The 22554-nt window shown below is 38.8% G+C and overlaps 1 protein-coding gene and 1 long non-coding RNA gene across 5 annotated transcripts in view; one reads left to right on the top strand and one right to left on the bottom strand.

The window, feature by feature from the left end:
* LOC307191396 overlaps window positions 1-22554 on the bottom strand; it is a 646337-nt gene that overhangs the window by 584279 nt on the left and 39504 nt on the right. The window lies entirely within an intron of this gene.
* On the top strand, window positions 11972-22343 carry STEAP1 (STEAP family member 1). Of its 2 annotated transcripts, XM_079931433.1 has the most exons (6): window positions 11972-12192; window positions 14228-14299; window positions 15730-15844; window positions 18217-18729; window positions 19329-19493; window positions 21583-22343. In XM_079931433.1, exons 3-6 carry the CDS (start codon window positions 15761-15763, stop codon window positions 21838-21840), a joined length of 1020 nt encoding a protein of 339 aa, XP_079787559.1. In that variant the 5' UTR covers window positions 11972-12192; window positions 14228-14299; window positions 15730-15760; the 3' UTR covers window positions 21841-22343. The 2 variants fall into 2 exon arrangements, with proteins under 2 accessions (XP_079787559.1, XP_079787558.1); XM_079931432.1 differs by lacking the exon at window positions 14228-14299.

Below are 22554 nucleotides of genomic sequence, written 5' to 3'. Positions count from 1 at the left end.
TTTTTTTTTTTTTTTTTTTTTGCTTTACGTGGGCCTCTCACTGTTGTGGCCTCTCCCGTTGCGGAGCACAGGCTCCGGACACGCAGGCTCAGCGGCCATGGCTCACGGGCCCAGCCGCTCTGCGGCACGTGGGATCTTCCCGGCCTGGGGCACGAACCCGTGTCCCCTGCATCGGCAGGCGGACTCTCAACCACTGCGCCACCAGGGAAGCCCGAACTGTCTCTTTCTTGAATGGCAATAATTTTCTTTAGAATTGTCTTCATTTGAAGCGAATGCAAGAATTCTGAGAAGGCAGTGCCATTGAGGGAGTTAGTGCTCACACTTCTGCTCTCCAGGACTTTGTTCCCATCACTTCTATTGTCCTCCCCACATGGTATTGCAAGTTCTCTGATTATAGGCCAGCTCTCCCCATTCAACTCCTCAAGGGTAGGGAAGAGAAGATGGTGATGGAGAATGTCCCTTTGTTTCTCAACATGAGGACACAGGCTGAATGGAAGAGTTGGGAGAGAAAGCTCAGGTTTTTCTCAAGTGGCTATTGTCTGAAAACACAAAGCTGTATCCATGTGGCTGTGTTGGATGGATACATTTTGACCTAAATAAATAAATAACCTGGCTCCCTAAATAACCATATAGAAAGCCATAGGCTGAACATCACATTAGACTTTGGGTGAGCAAAGCGTCAAGTTTTACAGTATTAAATCATTATGATCTGGGAATTTGTTATAACAGCTAATGTTCTTTATTAAGATAAAGAATAACTTACACAGAACCTATTACTCTGAAGTGGGGAGCTTTTACAACAAAAAAAACCCTAAAATATGTGGGGTTGATATGGGGTTCAAGTAAACAATCATGAGAGTCTAGAAGGCTAGAGACCCCTGTAATGCCACACAAAACATCTGATAAAACCACTGTCTGACAACTTGAAAGGCCACTGCATACGAGTCTGTAGCTCTAGGGAAAGTGGTTGGAAAGTGTTATATACTGGCTACTATGGCCTGCCTTCCGCGAAGTATTACACGGAAGAGATTAGCTCAGGCAAAAATTTGTCTGGTTTTCAAGCAATAACTGAAGGGAATGAACAGACTCAAAATGCTTTACAGGGTTAGAAAATCTGTTTCTTCTTTCCCCAAATATGAAGAGAGGAGATTTTAAAACACCTTAAGCAGCAAAGTCCAATAAGACATTTCAGCTAGGCAAAGTGACTCAGCCTTGCAGGAGACATCAAAATAAGGGTGCCAGGCTTCCCTGGTGGCGCAGCGGTTGAGAGTCCGCCTGCCGACGCAGGGCACGTGGGTTTGTGCCCCGGTCCGGGAAGATCCCACATGCCGCGGAGCGGCTGGGCCCGTGAGCCATGGCCGCTGAGCCTGTGCTCTGCAATGGGAGAGGCCACGGCAGTGAGAGGCCCGCGTACCTCAAAAAGTAAAAAAAAATAAGGGTGCCACCTTCCCCACTGAGCCCTAACTCAAAGCATCCACCCCTAAGTGGAGAGATATGAGAGTGAACAGACATACAGGGAAAGCTTAAGAATTATGTGTAGGGGAAATCTATGTGCATGGTAACCGACACATGGAGCTTACTGAAAGTATATAAATAGATCGAAAACTATCAAAATTTTGGCGGAATTGACAAAGAAATCATGAGGCTGGTTTAAAGAAGGCTGGTTTGGAAAAGTCTTAACATAGCCCTCGGGAAGGAAGGGACAATGGAAGCTACACACACTCCCAGAAAAGGCACTCTCACCGAAGTCTGTGTCTGATGTGAGCATAAAGGGTAATGGCTGAGAAACAACTTCCCAGAAAGAGAGCCCAGGGCCATGAGGAACACTGATCAAGGAAATTCCTCTCTGCAAGCACAATCAGGGCCAAGCAAGGAATTTCTTCCACCTCCAGGTTAGAAAGCCTTTAGAATGCTTGCTTAACAGAATTTCAGAATCTGTGGACCAGAGATCGCTGTAAGTCTCCCATCCTTTTCTTTTCCCAGTAGAGTTTTCTCTGTGTTTATCCTGTCCCTGCTCCACCATCACTAAGTGGGTAGGGAGAGCAGATAATTTTTCTTCCTTGTTCACATGTCAATAGTTCACAAGTCCTCATAAAAGGACTGGAAATATCACACTTGGAATTGGATACAGTGACCAGATGGGTTGTCTGCCTTGGGTGATATATTCTCTACCTAGCAGGAATATGAGACAGATCCTAAGTGCCAGCAGAGCAAACAATCACAAAAGTCTCTTGAATGTTCATAAAACCTTCCTGGGCACCAGCTAGACCACTTTTTTCTCAACTTGCCTTCCATATAGGCGTGACAGTCTGTAACTGAGTTTGGCCAATAGGCTATGAATGTAATGATGCATCCCAGTTCTAGGCCTGGCCCATTAAAACCTCCCAAGGTGACCCTCCCCGTCTTTCGGCCAGGTTCAGAGATGCCAGAGGAGGATTCCAAGCCCCTCGGGAATGGCAGAGCCACAAGACCAAACAAACAACAAAAGGTCTGGGTCCTCATAGGACCATGAAAGCAGAGCAAAGAAAAGAGCAAGGAGGGGACCATCAGCAAAGAGTGAAGAAAATTTTCCAGAACCAAACTCATTCTTAGTTTCTTCTTTCTGTTCTACAACTTCTACATTTCATTCAATAAATATGCACTTTTGTCATTGGAAGCCACAGTAAATATAATGTTTCGAAATAGCATTATCATAGTTCCAACTTTTATCTTCACCCATATGGATGTGTGTATATGAGAGTGGGAGGGAAGGGATAATATTTTTTTAAGATATTTATTTGAATAGTGAAATGAACAAGCTCATTAGCAGCATTAAAAATGAACCAAGAAAATGGTAGAGCTACTCTATGTGTGGGACTACAAAGGAAATTTTTCAATGTAATTTTAAAGGAAAGGATCCTTCCATCTTGGCAGCCTCTAAAATTTCAGAAACCATCCAATGAACTACTTTCTACTTGCTTATGTCCAGTAGCCATGTATATAAAAGATAGATGCTAATATACCTACAAAAGTAAGATTTTCTCTAGGGAAATCTCAGAAAGCACAACTCTATTGAAAATATATTAGCCCATAAAATCAAGTTACTGCTATTCATATTTGGGAGCTCACTGAGAAATAAGTCTCTATAAGGTTATATCATAAGTAAAGATAATAGAAAGCATCTTAAAGAGGTCACACATAAAAGGAGCCATAGTTCTCTCATAATGGGGAAAGTATCACATTACATGTAGCCTTTCTAGGAAGAGATGTATTGAATGCACCATGAACTTGAGGATACTATGCCAAGGAGAACTAAGACTCCATGTACGTTGTCCTTTTGCTTTAAACTTATAATACCTTGCCCTCTCTCAATTCCATATGACATTGTATTTCAGCAACTCAAGGCTCTAAAGCAAGCCCCTATATACAGACAAGGACTGTCTCAGCCTCGTGCTTGCAAACACCCTGATTAACCTAAAGCAATGTGAAGAGTGGTAAAACAACACCAGAACCAAAGTCAGGAGTCCTGGATTCTCGTCCTGGAGCTGCCTCTAGTTGACCTCGAATAAGTCCCACAACTCATTTTTCTTTCATAACATGGTTACATTAGATGATCTCTAAGTCTCCTGCCAGAAATTCTATGGCTTTCTGGCTGGTGGTAATCAGGACTGAGGAACTAACAGATTTTTCAGTCTCTGGATGCAACTAAGGGCCTCCCCTCCTTTGCCGCTCGGTCCCTCAGTAAATTTTGTCTTCCTTCCTTTTCGTTGCCCTTTCTCTTCTTCTGCCAATTCCCCATCTTCATTCAACACTACCATCCATTATTCTCCAGCAATAAGAGTAATGTTCACTGTGCCATACACTTGACATTCATTATCTCATTTAATCCTGACAACTGCCTTATGAAAGAGGTAAAATTATTTTCTCATTTTACAGATCATGAGCCTGAGACTTAGAAAGATAGTTTTTCCTTCCCTCTACCTATGACCATTATATTCTAGTGCGTGTAATAGAACAATCATTAAACACCTTGAATGAAGTCCTTGGCCACGGTGACAAGAGCAAAAGGATGAAATAATCGATCTTCTCAGAATGTCTCAGCTCACGACTGCTGTTCGCGATTCTCAAGCAAATCCTTTACGTAACGCTTGAGACTGAAGTGGGGCTGCTAAAGTTGCTTTGGGAAGGGAGTGATCACTCAAGCTGCTTTACTCCAGTAACTTTCATAGATCTCAGCTGTGCTTCCGCCATATCGGGAGTTTGGGTGGGATACATCCACCTTGATCAAGGACAAGATCTCCACACTCACGAAAACTAATAATCAACAGGTCAGGAACCAAAGACAAACATTTTGGGCACAGGGGCTTTCTTCCCGTTCTAATCAAATTACTTGAACTGCTCTTATTTCTCTATGCATATACTTTAAACTCACAAAGATGCTGTGAAAGTTAACCTATGAGAAGCATTACGTATAAAGGGTAAAAAGGCTTCGTGTCCTCGAGCAGGTTATTTATATTTATCCTTTCTAAGCCCCAGTTACCTCATTTGCAAATGATAAAAGTACCTATTTTCAAAGGGTTTATAAGGATTAAATAAGATAATTTATACCACCTCACACCTGTTAGAATGGCTATTACCAAAAAAATGAGAAATAAGTGTTGGTGAGGAGGTAGAGAAAAGGGAATGCTCACGCACTGTTGGTGGAAATATAAATTGGTGTAACTACTATGGAAAAAAAGTATGGAGGTTCCTCAAAAAAATTTAAAATAGCACTACCATATAATCGAGCAATTCCACTTCTGGGTATTTATCTGAAGAAAAAGAAAGCACTAATTCAAAAAGATATATGCACCCCCATGTTCATTGCAGCATTATCTAAAATAGCCAAGATACAGAAACAACCTGTGTCCATTGACAGAAGAATGGATGAAGAAAATCTAATACACACACACACACACACACACACACTCTCTCTCTCATACATATGGAATATTACTCAGCCATTAAAAATAATGAAATCTTGCCATTTGTGACATGGATGATCTTGGGCATTATGCTAAGTGAAATAAGTCAGACAGACAAAGACAAACACCAAATGATCTCTCTTACATGTGGAATCTAAAAAAACCAAAAAACAAAAAAAAATGAGCTCACAGATAGGAGAAATCAAATTGGTGGTTGCCAGAGGTGGGGGGAAAGGAAGTACCCAAAATGGGTGAAGGGTGTTTAAAAATACAAACTTCCAGTTATGAAATAAATAATCCATGGTAATATAAAGTACAGCATGGCGACTAGAGTTAATAATACTGTATTATGTACTGCTGGAGAGATCTTAAAAGTTCTCATCACAAGAAAAAAATTTTGTAACTATACTTGACAGTTGTTAACTAGACTTATTGTGGTGATCATTTTGCAATATATACAAATATCAAATCATTATGTTGTACACCTGAAATTGATATAATGTTATATGACAATTGTACCTCAATAAAGGGAAGATAATTTGTGTGAAATGCTTGATATTGTAAACACTCAATAAACATTAGGTACAGATGTAAATATAGATAAAAAGGATATTATACAAAGATTCAAGGACATATATACATAAAAACAAACGCATGAATGATAGACAGAAAGATGAACACACACAGAAGTGAGTCTGAACGTACAGAATCTTTCCAGTGAGTTTGAGAAAGTCCTTAAAACAATGTAAGCAGAAAGCAGCAGCGCCAGAGGCCCTTGAACGGTGCATTTTTACTGAACAGGGCTCTGGCGCCACCTTGTGGCCACATAGCACAGCAGCCCACCACTGAATCCAGTTCCACAGAAGCTTTGAAATCTGACCTTTCCAAAGCCCCCCCTTAAATACTGAAAAGATGAATAGGTTCCTTGATTGTAAAAACTCTACCCTGTTTCAGACAGAAACAGTGCACAAAGCTTGCTCTGTCGTCCACAAACCTATCTCTGTGTTTTTAATTGATTTATCCCAACTATGCACTCTCCCTGTGAAGGTATGTCCTTAAGGATTCTGCAGCTGCCCATCAATCGAGAGAGAGGCGTGTTACACGACTGACTAAAACACGATCAGAAAAGAGCTGGATGGAAGTGTGTAGACAGAAATGAGGGCTTTCAGGGGAAACTAACCCGAATACAGAAGAGGATTAAGGACAGACCTATACCAAGAGCTGAGTGGGAGAATTCAATTCAATAAGTTTTCTCTGAGCTCCAGCTACTCTGAGACATGCTCTCTCCTAAGGGCTAGAGGTCTGAAGAAGGTTAACACCTTTAGGAGTTCGCCTAGGAGAAATCCTTCGGAAGGACTAAGGAATCACATCCAATACGCTGTGTTAGAAGTCTTTTGCTTAACTCAAACAAGCAGTAGGTCAAGGGGAGGAAAACTACTAGATTTATAAAGCTAATTCTGGGACATAAATATGTTGCTAGACCAAAGGAAAATTTAATCCATATATGCTACTTCTGGTTTGGGAAAGAAAACAAAGTCTTTCCCTTTCTTTTCCCCAAAGAAAAATCTTTCACTCTTCTAAGGCCAAGTTCAAAACATTCATTCTTCCATTACATCTCCTCTCACCAACTGAGCCCAAATCATTGCTCCAATGCTTCTGTGAACTTTAGGCACCCCAGCCTTTATTTTATTATTCAGTACTTGGTTCTGAGTGACTTTGCACTTTTTTTCCCCAGTGAACTGAATTATTCATATATCTTGCCTCCCTATTTCTCCCAAATAAATATTGTACTCTTTGAAGGCAGGGAACAAGTCCTCGATTTTTGCAGTCTCAAAGTCCCTACCCTCCATCCCTTCAGCTGGTCTTGACTCCATGAATTATTTTATAGATGATAGATAGATAGATAGATTAGATAGATAGATGGTGGATAGAGAGATCTTTCCCGTAAGATCATACAGAAAGTCCCGAACGAACTTTTTGGCCAACCCAAAATATATACAACTTCTATATCCATTTATCTGTTGACCAACACTTAGGTTGCTTCCATATCTTGGCTACTGTAAATAATTCTTCTGTGAACATCAGGGTGTATGTATCTTTTCATATTAGTATTTTTGTTTTCTTCAGATATATATCCTGGCGCGGAATTGCTGGATCATATGGTAGTTTTAATTTTCGAGGAACCTCCATACTGATTTCCATAGTGGCTACACCAATTTACATTCCAACAGTGTACTAGGGTTCCCTTTTCTCTACATCCTTATCGACATTTATTACTTGTTGTCTTTTTGACGACAGGCATTCTGACAGGTGTGAGGTGATATCTCACTGTGGTTTTGATTTGCATTTTTCTGATGATTAGTGATGTTGAGCATTTTTTTCATATGCCCAACAGACTCTTTTTCTTTTTTTTTTTGGTACGCGGGCCTCTCACTGGTGTGGCCTCTCCCGTTGTGGAGCACAGGCTCCGGACACGCAGGCTCAGCGGCCATGGCTCACGGGCCCAGCCACTCTGCAGCACGTGGGATCTTCCCGGACCGGGGCACGAACCCGTGTCCCCTGCATCGGCAGGCGGACTCTCAACCACTGCACCACCAGGGAAGCCCAGACTCTTTTTTATTTCCTATTTTATTTGACTTTTAATAGTACTTGACATTGTTGACCACTTGCCCCAACTTAAATTCTCCCCAAGGTACTCTTCATTCAATAGGTATTTATCAGCTTTTCACTATATACTATGTTCTTACTAAGTCTGAGGAGGCAAATGGAAAGAAATGATCCCTGCCCTCCAGCAGTTTCCACTCTAGCAAAGAAGGCTGAATACACTGTACGGAGAGTGCAGAGGAAGAAGTATCTGAGGCTCCTGTTTCTCCTACTGAATTTTTCCATGTTCCCCTTTGCCAACAAAGGTTTCTCCCACTATTGATCACACACCCTATTCATGTATACATCCCCAACATAGCATGTATACAGTATCCTCAGCTAATATCTCAAGATAATAAGGTGAGATTTGTCATTAGCTTTGCTGAGTGTAAATTCACATTTCAAATAGTCTTCTGGAAGGCTTCCCCAAAATTACTTCATAATCAAACTGATAAAAGATTAAACTTGGAGTAAGAAAAAAATGCCAGCTGGCAAGGATATGGAGAAGAGGGGAACCCTTATATATTGTTGGTGGGGATGTAAATTAGTACAGCCACTATGGAAACAGGATAAAAAATAAATTAAAAATAGAACTACCATATGATCCAGCAATTCCATTTCTGGGTATATACCTGAAGGAAATGAAATCACTATGCTGAAGAGATATCTGCACCTCCATGTTCACTGCATCATTATTTATAATAGCAAACATAGGGCTTCCCTGGTGGCGCAGTGGTTGAGAGTCCGCCTGCCGATGCAGGGGACACGGGTTCGTGCCCCGGTCCAGGAAGATCCCACATGCCGCAGAGCGGCTGGGCCCGTGAGCCATGGCCGGAGCCTGGGCTCCACAACGGGAGAGGCCACAACAGTGAGAGGCCCGCGTACCGCAAAAAAAAAAAAAAAAAAATAGCAAACATAGATGAATGGCTATGTGTCCATCAGTGGTTGAATGGATAAAGGAAAAAAAAATTCTTTTCCATCATATTATTTCCAGGGGTAAAATCACATTCCACAAACATATATAAGTCTGTTCCACCAATCTCTAAATTACAAGAGATACAAAGGTAAAAACGGCAAGGTCTCTGCTCTCTTAAAGCTCACAGTTTAATGAGGGTAAAAGAAACATATATAAAAATCTCCAATACAGGCTAATTCTGAAAAGTGCTGTAATATAATATCAAACAAGCTCGGGTATGGGCTAAGCTACTATAACAAAGGAGACCAAGATAGAGTGGTTTAAAGAAGATACTTTTTTTCACCAATATGTATCGTTTGATATGGAGATGTGGGGAAAGGAGAAACTGCCTAGTTAAGTAATACTGTGAAGGTGGTGAAATCTGTTCTCTTGGCTCCAATGCTTCTGTTTCTCCCTAAGGTATAACCCCTTCACAGCCTTCCAGTATCCATCTTCAACACCCTTATATTTCACTCTCTCTGTCAGAACATACTTTCAAAAAAGTACTGAAATATTCGATGATAGTAGGATGTAAATAACTGGTAAGGCTTAATGTGATGCCATTTGCAGGTACCTTTTCATAGATTACAACAGATTTAAAGACAATAGGATATATTCTGTCACAGAATTTTGAGCATCATAGTTAAGCAGTATTTGGGCAGAAATGGATCTGTGAGCCTTGAAATAAACCACCAATTCTTAGAATCCACCTAGAACAGATGTTGACTGTTAACTGTGCTGGTGAATAAGCAATAAAGGGCTTGAGCTGGGGGGAAATACATGGAAGAATTTTTTAAAAACCTCCAGTCCTGGGGGTGGATTCTTTCTGCCCCCAACCACTTTCACCCACAGACATTGGGGGCTAACTGACCACATACTCTAAGCATTAGTCTACCAGAAGATTTTGAACTAGTGAAGAGAATTTATCATATGAGACTAGTAGAATCAGAAAATTAGGCCAGTAGAGCTTTACCATGTCTGCGCTAAAACAATCATTTGGACAAAATATTTCCCCATGAACTTTAGGTAAATTTTGCCTCCTCTTAAAATAAGTCTGACCATTGTTATACAGTAAGAGGTAGACTTGGAAATACCGTTGAACATTGTTTGAATTACTGTGCCCTTAGGAGTCAGTTTGATTTCCGAAGGAGAAAAACTAAATACAGTTCCTGTCATCCGTGCACAATGTACTGTCTAGTGATCATTTTGATTAACTTTAACAGTGTGATCATTTTTTCTCTCTCTCACCACTATACTCCATTTACCTCTTAAATGGCAGTCCCATCAAATTCTAAGATTAGGTTGCTTTTTGGTCAAGTAAAAGTACTCATGGATTCTAAATTATATTTTCCCCATGGTATGTTACTGTGAAATCACTAGTTTAGTATTTGACCCTAAATAAGATTGAAGAACTGTTTTGTTAATATGCTTTCTTGCTAGAGTTTAAGTTTATTACAAAATATTCTGAATGATCCAAATTGGTTAGTAACTCACAGTTGAATTCCTATTTTAAAATCCTCTAGTTCTCGCAAGTCATACCGAAACTAGCAATCTGCTTTTCGACATTTGCAATAGCATAGCGTTGTTTTCCACAAGCCATACTGGTTTTATAAAGTATGTGCTATAGAGGCTGACTCAGAGCATTTTCAGATGCTTTGGCTTTGAATTTCTCAAAAAAAAAAAAATCTTTTCCTTCATCTCATACCCAAATCACAGATCACATATATGCAAAAATTGCAGAAATTTGGTCTGCAATACTAACTCCTGATAACTCAATCAAAGTTCTTTAATACTATGGTTTTTTAATCCAATGTTCTGTTGCCTTTATAAACTCTACAAACTAATTAGTAAATAACCTCACATTTTCAATCATTTTCCTTTGAAACATACTATATTTATTCACCTCACTAAAACACTGAACAAAAAAACTTCCGGGAGAAGTGTGGAAATAAAATTATTGGTCTAATTATAAAGCAGAAGTATTTGGGGCTTGAGTCCAAATGTTTTAATTAAACAGGAAAAGCAGTTTTAAGTGAAGCTTGCTACAGTTAGCCAACTTATATTAATATAATATTAACTTCCTTGCCCTCATCACATGCAAAATAAATTATAAAAAAGTGAATGACCTTTGTTCTATCAAATTTTAAAAAATAAAATCATATTGTTTCGTTTGATGATTTAAAACCTATCATCATTTTTAAAATTCAACAATGCTTAGACACATTTAGCAATTTGTCCTAATTTTCATAATCTGTTCTATAAACAGAGATTTTTTTTCTAAAACTTTTAAAAATGATTATTTTCTAGTTTTGCTAGAAATAAAAAGTGTAGGATTCTATTTCTACCGCAAGACATCAGTCCATGGTAAATTAATCTTCAAGGGGTTTTAACATTACCCTGTGGACAGTCAATGACTACAGAAAATTACATATTAAAATATGAACAGTCCTAGGGGCCCTAGCTATGAATAAAAGATAATCAAGGAAAATGCAGTTGAGAGTTTATTTTCCTTTACTTTTCCTAATCAGATTAGTTCTGGGGATGTTATACACCAAATCCTCAGACGTTGCAATTCAGGTCTCAGACGCTCTACCCTGAGGCTGGTTCCAACTCAGAGGAGTAAATCCCTCGCTCACATTCGCTCTTTCTCCATACCCCTCATATTTTAAAAGCAACCTTAAACTTTTAAATAGTGACAGTAACTCAACTTTAGGTTTGTAGTGCTTGATGGGGTTAGGGTATGGGAAGGCGGCTTTAATATCAGAGGTGGGGAAGGGAAGGAGTGCACGTCGGGTTTAAGGACTTATTCAGCTAGGGGACAGGGTTTGTGCGGTTTAAGATACAAGATTTCGACAATTTAGGGGGCAAAAGAGATTCAGAGATTCAGATTCGGATTTGGAAATTGTAAATTACAGCCACTTCAAAGAGCTGCTGTGAAGTTTAAAATGAGTTAGCTACGCTCTAAAGCTCTAAAATGAGCTCGCTAAGCGCTAAAGCTCTAAAATGGGTTAGCTAAGCTCTCACAGTGTGATCTGAGAGTGCTTCAGCATCACCTAGGAACTGTTAGAAAATGCAGAATCTCAGGCCCCATCCCGGATCTACTAAACAGGAAACGTGGGCGAGGTGGAGGAGTGGGGCTTTGGGGGGGGGGGGGTGGACACGACAGATCGGTGTTTTAATGAGCCCTACAGGAAATACATGTTAGAGTTTGAGAACCACTGCTCTAAGGAATTGCACGAATGTTCATTAGTTGGGAGATTAAAGTAGGCGACAAGAAGGACGGAAGGGAGGGAGGCAGGGAGGGAAAAGGAGGAGAGGAGAGGAGAGGAGAATATCGAGAGGATCGAGAGGGTGCAGAGCAGACCTCAGACAGAGGACAGGGCTCTTTGAAACAAAACCGGGAGCGGCCGGATGGCTACGTAGGGAAATCCTAGGTTCGGCTCTGGGACCTTCCCAGGACTGTCCAGCCAAGCAGGAGCCCTGCGGACGCCCGGCACCGGCAGGTGGCGCCGGACGGACAATTGACAAGGAGGCGGAGTCTGCCCAGGCAGAGCAGGCTCGCGCTCTGGAGGTTCGGGCGCCGAGCGAGGTTGGGCACCTCCGGGCCGGTGCTGCGGCCGCGACTTACCGTCAGATCACGCCGAGAGACGGGTGAGTCCCTTGAATCGTTCTGGCTCGCTGCTTGTTCCCTGCCGCTCGGTGTCCCTGCGAGGCCGGGCACCGGCTCCCAGCATCGGGAGGAGTGTAGGGGGTTGCGAGCCCTCCCAGGACTGAAGCAGTGGCGCTTCGGGGCGAGGGCAGCTCAGTTTGCCTCTTGCGCGCTGCTCTGGGACACGCTGCCTTCCAGCGAGCTCTCCGCGGAGCACACCGCTCCATTGTGGCTTGTCCAGGGGCTGGGAGCAGGGGACTCACAGGAAAGCCTTTTCTCTGGGGACTCAGGGGATATGATGAGTTATTAAGTTTGTCCTTAGGTTGGGTTCTGATGGCAAGTTTTCCAACTTGGCAAAATCGCCACGAGTTTGCATAGTATTGATGAATGATTGGTACGTACTACTTAAAACCGTGCAACTCGTCTTCAAGTTTCCTAGTAACAGAGAGTTTTCATTTTAAGTCCTTGGAACATTAGTCCGACTCTTTCAGGATCTCAGTTAGGATTCAGGTTTCCTCCAAATATTCAATCAAGGCTTTATATGTGTCAGGTGTGAAATCCACTGGAAGGAGTTTGTAGACATAAAATTTACGAACACTTGCAAATTCCTGACTCTGTTCTTTTTGTAAAAAAAAAAAAAAAATCCTTATTGAATAAAATGTCATTCGTTTAGCACACGAAGGAAGCAAGGCCTAACAACACAGCCCAGTGAAGAAAAACATCTCCCCTTCTCATAGTTAAATGTGGTAAAGTAAGTTTGCAGTTAAAAGTATAGAAGATTTGGAAATGCAATGCAACTGACCATGTATCCCGGTCATTGAGTGTCTTCATATTCCAAATTCTTCAACATAAACATAAGCCAGTTGGACTGTGTCAATATTTAGCAGGAACGTCAGGTCCTGGTACAGCAAAATGGAACAGTCACATCAGAAATAGGCTTTGCTTTTTAATGGAGATGAAAGAGAACTTTGGATCAAATTCTGGCGTTCCTAACATCTGAATACTGTGCTGTTTCCTGTTGTTTTTGTTGATGAAAAGATTTTATTGTAGAATTTAAATTATACATTTGGTTAATGTCTGAGGGAAACCAACATATTTTATTTGACTGATATTTTATTTTCTTGGCTTCAGGGTACAAGGTGGACTGTGGGTGACACAGTCAACAAGCTCCCTAACTGCCCGGGGTTTTTCCTTGGCTTTGCTCTTCAGTATGGTCTCCCTACCATGCGGACGAATGGTTGGATACCTCTCCAGGGCCACTCTGGCTTTTCACCCAGATTCTGTGCAAAGTGGCCCTCAATCAGCAAATACTACCAACTTGCTAGATGCTCCAGGACCAGGTCCTGAAGAGAGCCCTCACCCTTCCCACGCCACCATCTGTCCATGAAACTTTGTCTTCCTTTCCGATGCATTGCACTACCATGCAGTCAGTTCTTGAAATGTCTGCCTTCTCTCCTAGACTTTAAGCTTTTTGAAAGCAGAGTCTCCATGTCATTTAACTTTATATTCCCACTGCCTACCTGGTTGTTCACAGTATAGTTAATGACTTAATATTGAAAAAGTGTAGATTTGTATGTTAACATCTCTGCCATCCTGAAACTCACAGTTAACACATCTCCCAAGCATGGTGAATTATTTCTTGTATTTGATTACAGTAAGTAAAACTTGTATTCCTAGTCATATTCACACCCCCAAATTACTATATTAATAATGTTGGTTAAATCACCAAATGATTTGGAATAATACTTCTTAAGCAGATAGACTGTAAAACCCCTCCAGAGCAGACACGAAATCTCATTTCTCTTTTTCCTCCTCAATGTCTGTCATAGATTAGAGTTCATAGATACTTGAAGATTGGCATAGGCTTTACTCAGAACTCTTTCAAATGCCAGTGATATACACCTTACTCAAACTAACTTAAGCAAGATAGGGATTGTATTGGCTTGTGTAACTGAAAAATTCAGGATCTGGTCTCAGAAACTCTAAATATTTAAATATGCCAGGACTCTTCTGTGTCTTTCCCCATTTCTTGCTTAGGCTTCTGTGTGTTGGCTTTCTTCTATCCTTTTGAAGACATCTTCCTCCTTACAGCGTGTAGAAGAAAGCACGGTAGGCTTCTATCATCCCAATATAACAGAATATTAAAGACATCTTCTCTTTATCTTTCATTTCCAAATATAAACATCAGAGAAGGACTCTAATTGGTTCGACTAGAGTTGTATGCCATCCCTAAGCCAATCAGTGTGATGAGCAGAATAGAGAACTGTCATTAGTCAAGACTGAGTCATATGCCCACTTCTGTGGCCAAAGGAGGGCATTTCTCTGGATGGAGGAAATGTTTTAGATCATAAAATAGTGGGGAAAGAATGTGGGCGGACCAAAAAAAAATATTCTCAGCATGAATATTGTGAAATTTTGAAATAAGTAACGTATGGAAAATGTTCTTAGAGCACTTCAACAAAGGCACATGTTGGCATTATGTAAAGATGACTCCTCTTTATTCTCTGTGAAGATCAAACCTTTAAAAGTTGGAGAATGTTTTAAGTGTTTTAAACTGCTAGAAACAACTTTCCACTTAATAAAGTATTACAGATGGTCTAAAATTCAGAAACACTTGGAATGTTTCTGTCAATCAAATGGTTATATATCTAATCTGTTTTCTTACTGGATTTCATAAAGAATAAATTGGCAATGTATTCCTCTGGAGATAAATTTAGAACTAATAAAACAGTGAATAATGTTGTGACATCATATGTTTCCCTTTCCTAAAAAATGTTACACCAAGCCCAAATGAGGATTTGTGGACAGTGTTAAGGAAAAGATTCTTTTATCGGGCAGGAAGTGTGACAAAATAATTTCCACAGGGTTAATATGCTAGCATATTTAAATATGCTAGCAACGCTTGTCTTATCAACAAAAACCAGGCTGTGACTCCAATGGGAAAATGGCACTCCTAAAATACAACCTTTCAGTCCTTTGTGCTGCTATCAGCATTCACCTTACCGAGAGTGTCTATTCTGTTCATTTTCTGAAACTCAGAGTACATTTCCCCATAAAATCATTTCACCATTATTTCAGATTCCAGTGTCAACCCCAAAAGTCTATTAAACACAACTTCCTGAAATATAATCTTATATCAGCAAACTCCAACCTCCACTGACAACATTGTTATTCTCAAAAAACTACATTCCTAATTCTATTTACCTTTGAGGGGAGTTGACTTTCCTCCGAATGAGCACCTGGAGTTAAAGTCTCCTAAAATAAAAGGCAACATCTGACCCTTTGAATTCCATATAGACACCTGGGTCATTCATTGCACTGATAGTTGGACAAAGAAAAACACTATTGACACAAGGGCCCTTGTTTGAATTCTTATAGATTATAATGTGAGGTTAAATGAGTCAATCAGTCTATATTTTAAATTGCACTTTATCTGCCACTCTAGCCCTTATATGAGTAAATTTTTCATATTGCCCTATCAAACATTAATATCATAAATAGCATAGATGTGAAGAAGATAATTATTTTTATTTGCACAGGTGGCTGAGGCCATACTATTTTATAGAATTAATGGAGAGCAGACAAGACATCACAAACCAAGAAGAACTTTGGAAAATGAAGTCCAGGAGAAATCGAGAAGAAGATGGTTATTTGGTAAAATAATAATATTAATTAATTAAAATCTATAAATAATTCAAATGCTGTTCTATATCTCCTAGTGTTATAAAAGTGATTTTCACCCTAGTCTGCTGATATCTTTACTCTGATTCCTGGCACTGATACTGTGATGGCTAAAGGGCAGTGTGGGCTATGAGAGGAGTTGTACCTTGACTGTCATGGACTTAGCTGAATAACCTTGAGTAAGTTACTGAAAATCCTGGGTCTTGGTTTACCTATAAAGTGAGAGAGTTGGACCAGATCATCTCCAAAGCCCTTCCAACTCTTTCTAACATTCTGTGGGTCTAAGTTTTTTGAAAAAGTCATCAATGCCCATATAACAGTAGTTTTGTAAACTGTTTTTTTCATAGGCTCCATGGTAGTTTACCAAGAGATCATCAAGTTAATTGATGATTCACTGTTTAACTAAATAAATTCAACTTTGGAATAAGAATCATTTGTCACACTTTTGCCCCACATCAAGATTAAATGTTTCTTACTAAATTATTTAACTGAACAAGTGGTGGAAAATTTTGCTTCCAAACTCTTTTTACCTTTCTAACTGATCTCAACTACAGTTTTAACAGAAAGTATTTATTTTATCTTAATTATCTTAATAGGAAAAATAAGGTAGTACAAGTACATACTGTCTAAAATAAGTGTGCATAAAATAAAATCATTTTCATTTTTCAAGTCTTACTTGCTGTTCCATGATTCTTCACCCATAACCAGAAAATTGATATCCATTGATTGTTTTAACATGCAGAGGTGGCAGAAGCTGTATAATGCTCAACTCCCTTCTAAATGGAGTAACTGGAAAAAGCATTGGATGTAATAGTGATTTGTTAATGAAAGTAAAAGTCAAATGGCAAGAGGTCATTTTTTTTTTTTTCTTTTTTTTTTTTTTTGTGGTACGCGGGCCTCTCACTGTTGTGGCCTCTCCCATTGCGGAGCACAGGCTCCAGACGCGCAGGCTCAGCGGCCATGGCTCACGGGCCCAGCCGGTCCGCGGCATGTGGGATCTTCCCAGACTGGGGCACGAACCTGTGTCCCCTGCATCGGCAGGCGTACTCTCAACCACTTGCGCCACCAGGGAAGCCCAAGAGGTCATTTTTAAACACTAAAAATTATAGAGAACTATGCGAATTAAAGTCACTCTGCATAAAATGAGGAAATGAACAAGATAATCACTAACATCATTCTGAGCATTAAAATGTTATGGGTCTACATCTAGAGCTATAAGAAATTAGGAATAACATATTAGGTGAGAAAGTGAATTTATTCATAAAGTAACACAATATGAAACACTCTGCTATAAGTTCTTATTTTGAGGGTTTTTTTTTTTTTAATTTGCTGGTATATCAGTCAGTTGGGGAAGTGATGTAATATTCAGTGCAAACTTCTTTTGAATTGTTGACTACCTAGAAATGCAACTGGGTAAAGAAATATAACTTTCTCAGGAAATAAATCATCCCTGTGGGATTTAACTACTTATATAGCCTTTGTACCATTTTAATAGACTATTCATCTATTAGTACTTATACAAATGAGATATTTTATGAATATGAGACTACATGATGGGGGGAGGGATAAATTGGGAGATTGGGATTGTCATATACATACTACTATATATAAGATAGATAACTAATAAGAAACTACTGTATAGCACAGGGAACTCTACTCAATACTCTGTAATGTAATGACCTATATGGGAAAAGAATCTAAAAAATAGTGGATATACATATATGTATAACTGATTCACTTTGCTGTACAGCAGAAACTAACACAACATTGTAAATCAACTATACTCCAATAAACATTAATTTAAAAAAAGATTACAAGATGGAAATTACATATTTTTATCTAATAGTGATGACTATATTATTCCTGTTCCTTTGTACTTGAATGAATGGAGTTTGCAGAGGGTTGTCCAGTAACCAAAAGAAATTATAAAACAAATACAACTATGACTACTTACAAGTGTTATTATTTTTACCAACGATTGCTGGATTTTTTTTTTAAAGTTTTTCAGTTTTTGTTTCCCAGTTGCATTATTTCATTCTTTTACACTTTCAAGATAGAAACACAATGGTCTGAGCTCTAGTGGAGGTATCTGAAGCATGTATTTCTTTTGACTTAAAGAAAAATGAGTAACAGAAATTATGGAGAACCTCCAGTAAGGTAGGATAACTAAGTATACCTTTGATCATTGCCACATAGTCTATGCCACCTTCCACTAACCAGTATCCAAAAGCAAGGTGCAAAATGTCCCTTTTTACTGATAAGTACAATGAGCAGTAAGTAGTTAGTTTGAGAGACATCCCATTGTTTTGTTCAATTTTAAGATGTTCATTTTCTTTCCTTTGTAGAATAAGGATTCAAGAGAGACCAGTGCACCGAAAGGACCTGTGCTTTTGCACTTGCACCAAACAACCCATTGTGATGAATTTGATTGCCCCCCAGAGCTTCAGCACGAACAGGAACTCTTTCCAAAGTGGCGTTTACCAATTAAAGTCGCTGCTATCGTATCATCTCTGACTTTTCTTTACACTCTTCTGAGGGAAATAATTCACCCTTTTGTAACTTCCCATCAACAGTATTTTTATAAAATTCCAATCCTGGTCATCAACAAAGTCTTGCCAATGGTTTCCATCACCCTCTTGGCACTGGTTTATTTGCCAGGTGTGATAGCAGCAGTTGTGCAGCTTCATAATGGAACCAAGTATAAGAAATTTCCACATTGGTTGGATAGGTGGATGGTAACAAGAAAGCAATTTGGTCTTCTCAGTTTCTTTTTTGCTGTACTGCATGCAGTTTACAGCTTATCCTATCCAATGAGACGATCCTACAGATACAAGTTGCTAAACTGGGCATATCAACAGGTAGGATGACATTACTGACAATATCACTAAACTAAAAAGTCTAAGTCTCCTAACAAATTAACTGTTTCTTATTTTAATATCAGTACCCCAAACCTCTGTTGAAACCCTGTGTTGAGAAAGTAATCTGCTTTTTAAAATTTTTTATTATAACTCTTCACTGGGGCTTGGTTGTATAATTCTACTTTGAGGAAAGTTTTCTAAGCTGAAAATAGTAAACTACAACTTTAACAACATAAACAAGTATTTTGTTCATGGACCGAGCCACATTTCAATCTTCTACCACCCTCAGAAGATTTCTTTTTTATGCTAATTGTTCCTATTTTCTGCTTATTTACCATATATACACACATATGACAATTCTAACCAACAAATAACTATTATATAAATTAATAAAACAGATTATATAAATTTTGTGTTCAAGGAAAAAGATCAATAGCTCCTATGTCATTTCTCTTAGAGAAATGCAAAAATAAAGTCAGAAATTTGTGGAGGCCCCTAGTCATCAGGTCCTCCATAGTAGAGGGAGCGTAGAAGGAGGTTCTTATACTGGAAACAAGTGTTGTTTGCATTTTTTCCTTCCTCTTTTCACCCTCTCTTAGGTCCAACAAAATAAAGAAGATGCCTGGATCGAGCATGACGTTTGGAGAATGGAAATTTATGTGTCTCTAGGAATTGTGACACTTGCAATACTGGCTCTGTTGGCTGTGACATCTATTCCATCTGTGAGCGACTCTTTGACATGGAGAGAATTTCACTATATTCAGGTAAATTATATATAAAAAAAACTCTGGTCCCTCAGAGAGGTAAATCTTCTTTTTAAGCTTATAATATCCTCAAGTATATTGACTTTACCCCATAAAAAAAAATAGATGGTTTTCCAATAGCAAAGATCTCACACTTGTTCCAATTAAAAATGTGCTCTCCTATCATTTTTCCCTCTTGCTGATAAACAGGAGAGGTGTTTTCTAGACATATATAAGAGGCATTACTCAAAGAAAAATATTATTTCTAACATTTGAAGCTTGTTGGACAAGCTTTGAACAAAGCTGTCTATCTAATAACAACAAATGTGATATTTTAGAAATTCAATATTGTTTTCTTAGTTCTCCAAAAGTAAACAAAAAAATTTGGCCTATCCTCTGATTTTATTCATGCCTTTTAAGTTACACAGCTTTGTACTCTCCTCCTTGAAATATGGAGTTTTATCTACCAAAGGTATTGTAATATCTAATTTTAAAAGCTTCTTTTTCCAAGTTACATTTTATGTAGCTTATTCACTTGAAGTTACTCAATATTCCTGGAATTCAAAACTGCCTCAGATTTACTGAGGTTAACTTCCTAGTGGTAGATTACACCCTAGAAAGAACAATGGGATCCATGTCTGACCAGATTCAAAGGACTAAACTTAATTCAGTCCTAAGCGCTGCCAAGATTTTTTAAATTATATGCATAGCTTTAACTTTTATGGGTAGACATCTTTGGAAATCCCACAAAGTCAGTTAATCCTCACTATCTTTTGTACACATCCACGCATGTACTCCAACAGACACCTTATCAGGACATCTGATTAAGCTGGAAAGAATGTCTCCATCTGAATTATTTGAATGTGGTTTAGAGATGGTGCCACATTTTCCAGGTGCAATATTTGCTGATTTTGTAGGTTTAGCTTGATAGCCATTGGAGTTGTCTGTTCCTCATTAAATAACTCTCTTCTTACATTGCTCTGCCTGTCACACATATGCTGTGCATCACTTTACAGGTTTAATTACAAATTCAAGCGCTGCATCTTGACAACCCAACCCATTCCACTCTGTGTACAATACCTAGCCCATAAGATGTATACAATACACATTTGGTAAATTAATCTTCAACTAATTACATATATTTTTCAATTAATAACCTAGCAGCTTTTCATTTACAATCTAAGTACTGGCTACTTTATGATTTACCTTGGAGATTTATATCTGAAAATATAAACTTAGCTATTTGGTTGTATTCATTGGGGCTTACTGCTGAATAATTGTGAGTTGGATTCATTCTGTCAGTCTAGTGAACATTTCCTGTAAAGTGAATAGAAGTCAGAAGATATCTAGAAGAGCTATTGCCAGAATTCCGTAAAACTACATAGGTGAACAATTCTTTTTAAGTAACTTTATCTGGATGGTGCCAAGTGTCCCAATGCAAGCTGATATTTTTCTTCACATCTCCATATCTCTATGTTTCGTTCAAACATTGAAATAATTGTTGGTATTTTTCCACTTTATCAAAATGTTTGATTTTTTTTAACAAAGACCAAGCTCATTCACTTTAGTATTAATATACCAAAATCACAATCACTTTAGTTGCCTTTGTAATTGATAAAGATCACTAATATCAAGTTGATTTTTGCACTGATCTTCAGTCAACCCACCAATATTTATTGAGCACCTGAAATGTGCACAGCATTGTGTTGATTCTGCAGGGATCCTGTGATGAGTCAGACAGAGTCTCTGATTTTAGGTGTCTCTTGATAAGCAGAATTAAGGCAAATGCACAAGAGAAAAAGCATCATAAAATAAATGTCATAAGAGAGAAGAACAAGGTATGGAGAAAGGGAAAGCAATGTTATCGATTTTCTGAGACCAAAAGGAGAATGGTTGTGAATTTTCTCAACTTAGATAGCCTGGAGACAAAGGCATTACCCACATGTAAAAAGAGTGGAAATATGAGTGGACATTGTCGAGAAACGTAATAGGAAAACAAATGGAGATGAATGGAAGAATTTCCAAGCAACAAAACAGATCTAGATGATATAGGATGGAATAAACTCTAAATGAACCAATCTCACCAAGACAATTCTTTTTTCTTTTGCAGAGCAAACTAGGAATTGTTTCCCTTCTGCTGGGCACAATACATGCATTGGTTTTTGCCTGGAATAAATGGGTAGATATAAAACAATTTGTATGGTATACACCTCCAAATTTTATGATAGCTGTTTTCCTTCCAACTGTTGTCCTGATATGCAAAGCCATACTACTCCTGCCATGCTTGAGAAAGAAGATACTGAAGATTAGACACGGTTGGGAAGATGTCACCAACATTAACAAAACTAAGATGTCTTCCCAGTTGTAGAATTGCTGTTTACACACATTTTTGTCCAATATTGATATATTTTATCATAAACACTTCAAATTTGTATTTGTTTAATAAAATGACCAGTTGAGGATCTTAACCTATCTCTTTGTTTATGGGTGATGTTTGAAATATGTGTATTTCCTTGCAGATGTGTTTCAAAGCGAGAAGTTAAATAACCTTTATCACATTCTCTATGTTTAGTAAAGCTGAGCATAAAAAATAATCATATCTCATTTGTCAGACTACATAGCATTATAAATAATAAAAGGCCTTGAAATACCAGTCCTTGCCACTCCTTAAAAGTTATCACGAACCATGAAAAAAAGATATTATCTGATGGCCAATAGGCACATGAAAAAATGCTCAACATTGCTAATTATTGGAGAAATGCAAATCAAAACTACAATGAGGTACCACCTCACACCAGTCAGAATGGGCATCATTAAAAAGTCTACAAATAACAAATGCTGGAGAGGGTGTGGAGAAAAGGGAACCCTCCCACACTGTTGGTGGGAATATAAGTTGGTGCAGCCACTGTGGAAAACAGTATGGAGGTTCCTCAGAAAACTAAAAATAGAATTGCCATATGATCCAGCAATCCTATTCCTGGGCGTATATTTGGACAAAACTATAATTCAAAAAGATACATGCACCCCAGTGTTCATTGCAGCACTATTTACAATGGCCAAGACATGGAAACAACCTAAACGT

Source organism: Stenella coeruleoalba, assembly GCF_951394435.1.
Source record: "Stenella coeruleoalba genome assembly, chromosome: 9".
NCBI classification, from domain to species: domain Eukaryota; kingdom Metazoa; phylum Chordata; class Mammalia; order Artiodactyla; family Delphinidae; genus Stenella; species Stenella coeruleoalba.
This window is presented reverse-complemented; position numbering and strand designations above follow the sequence as displayed.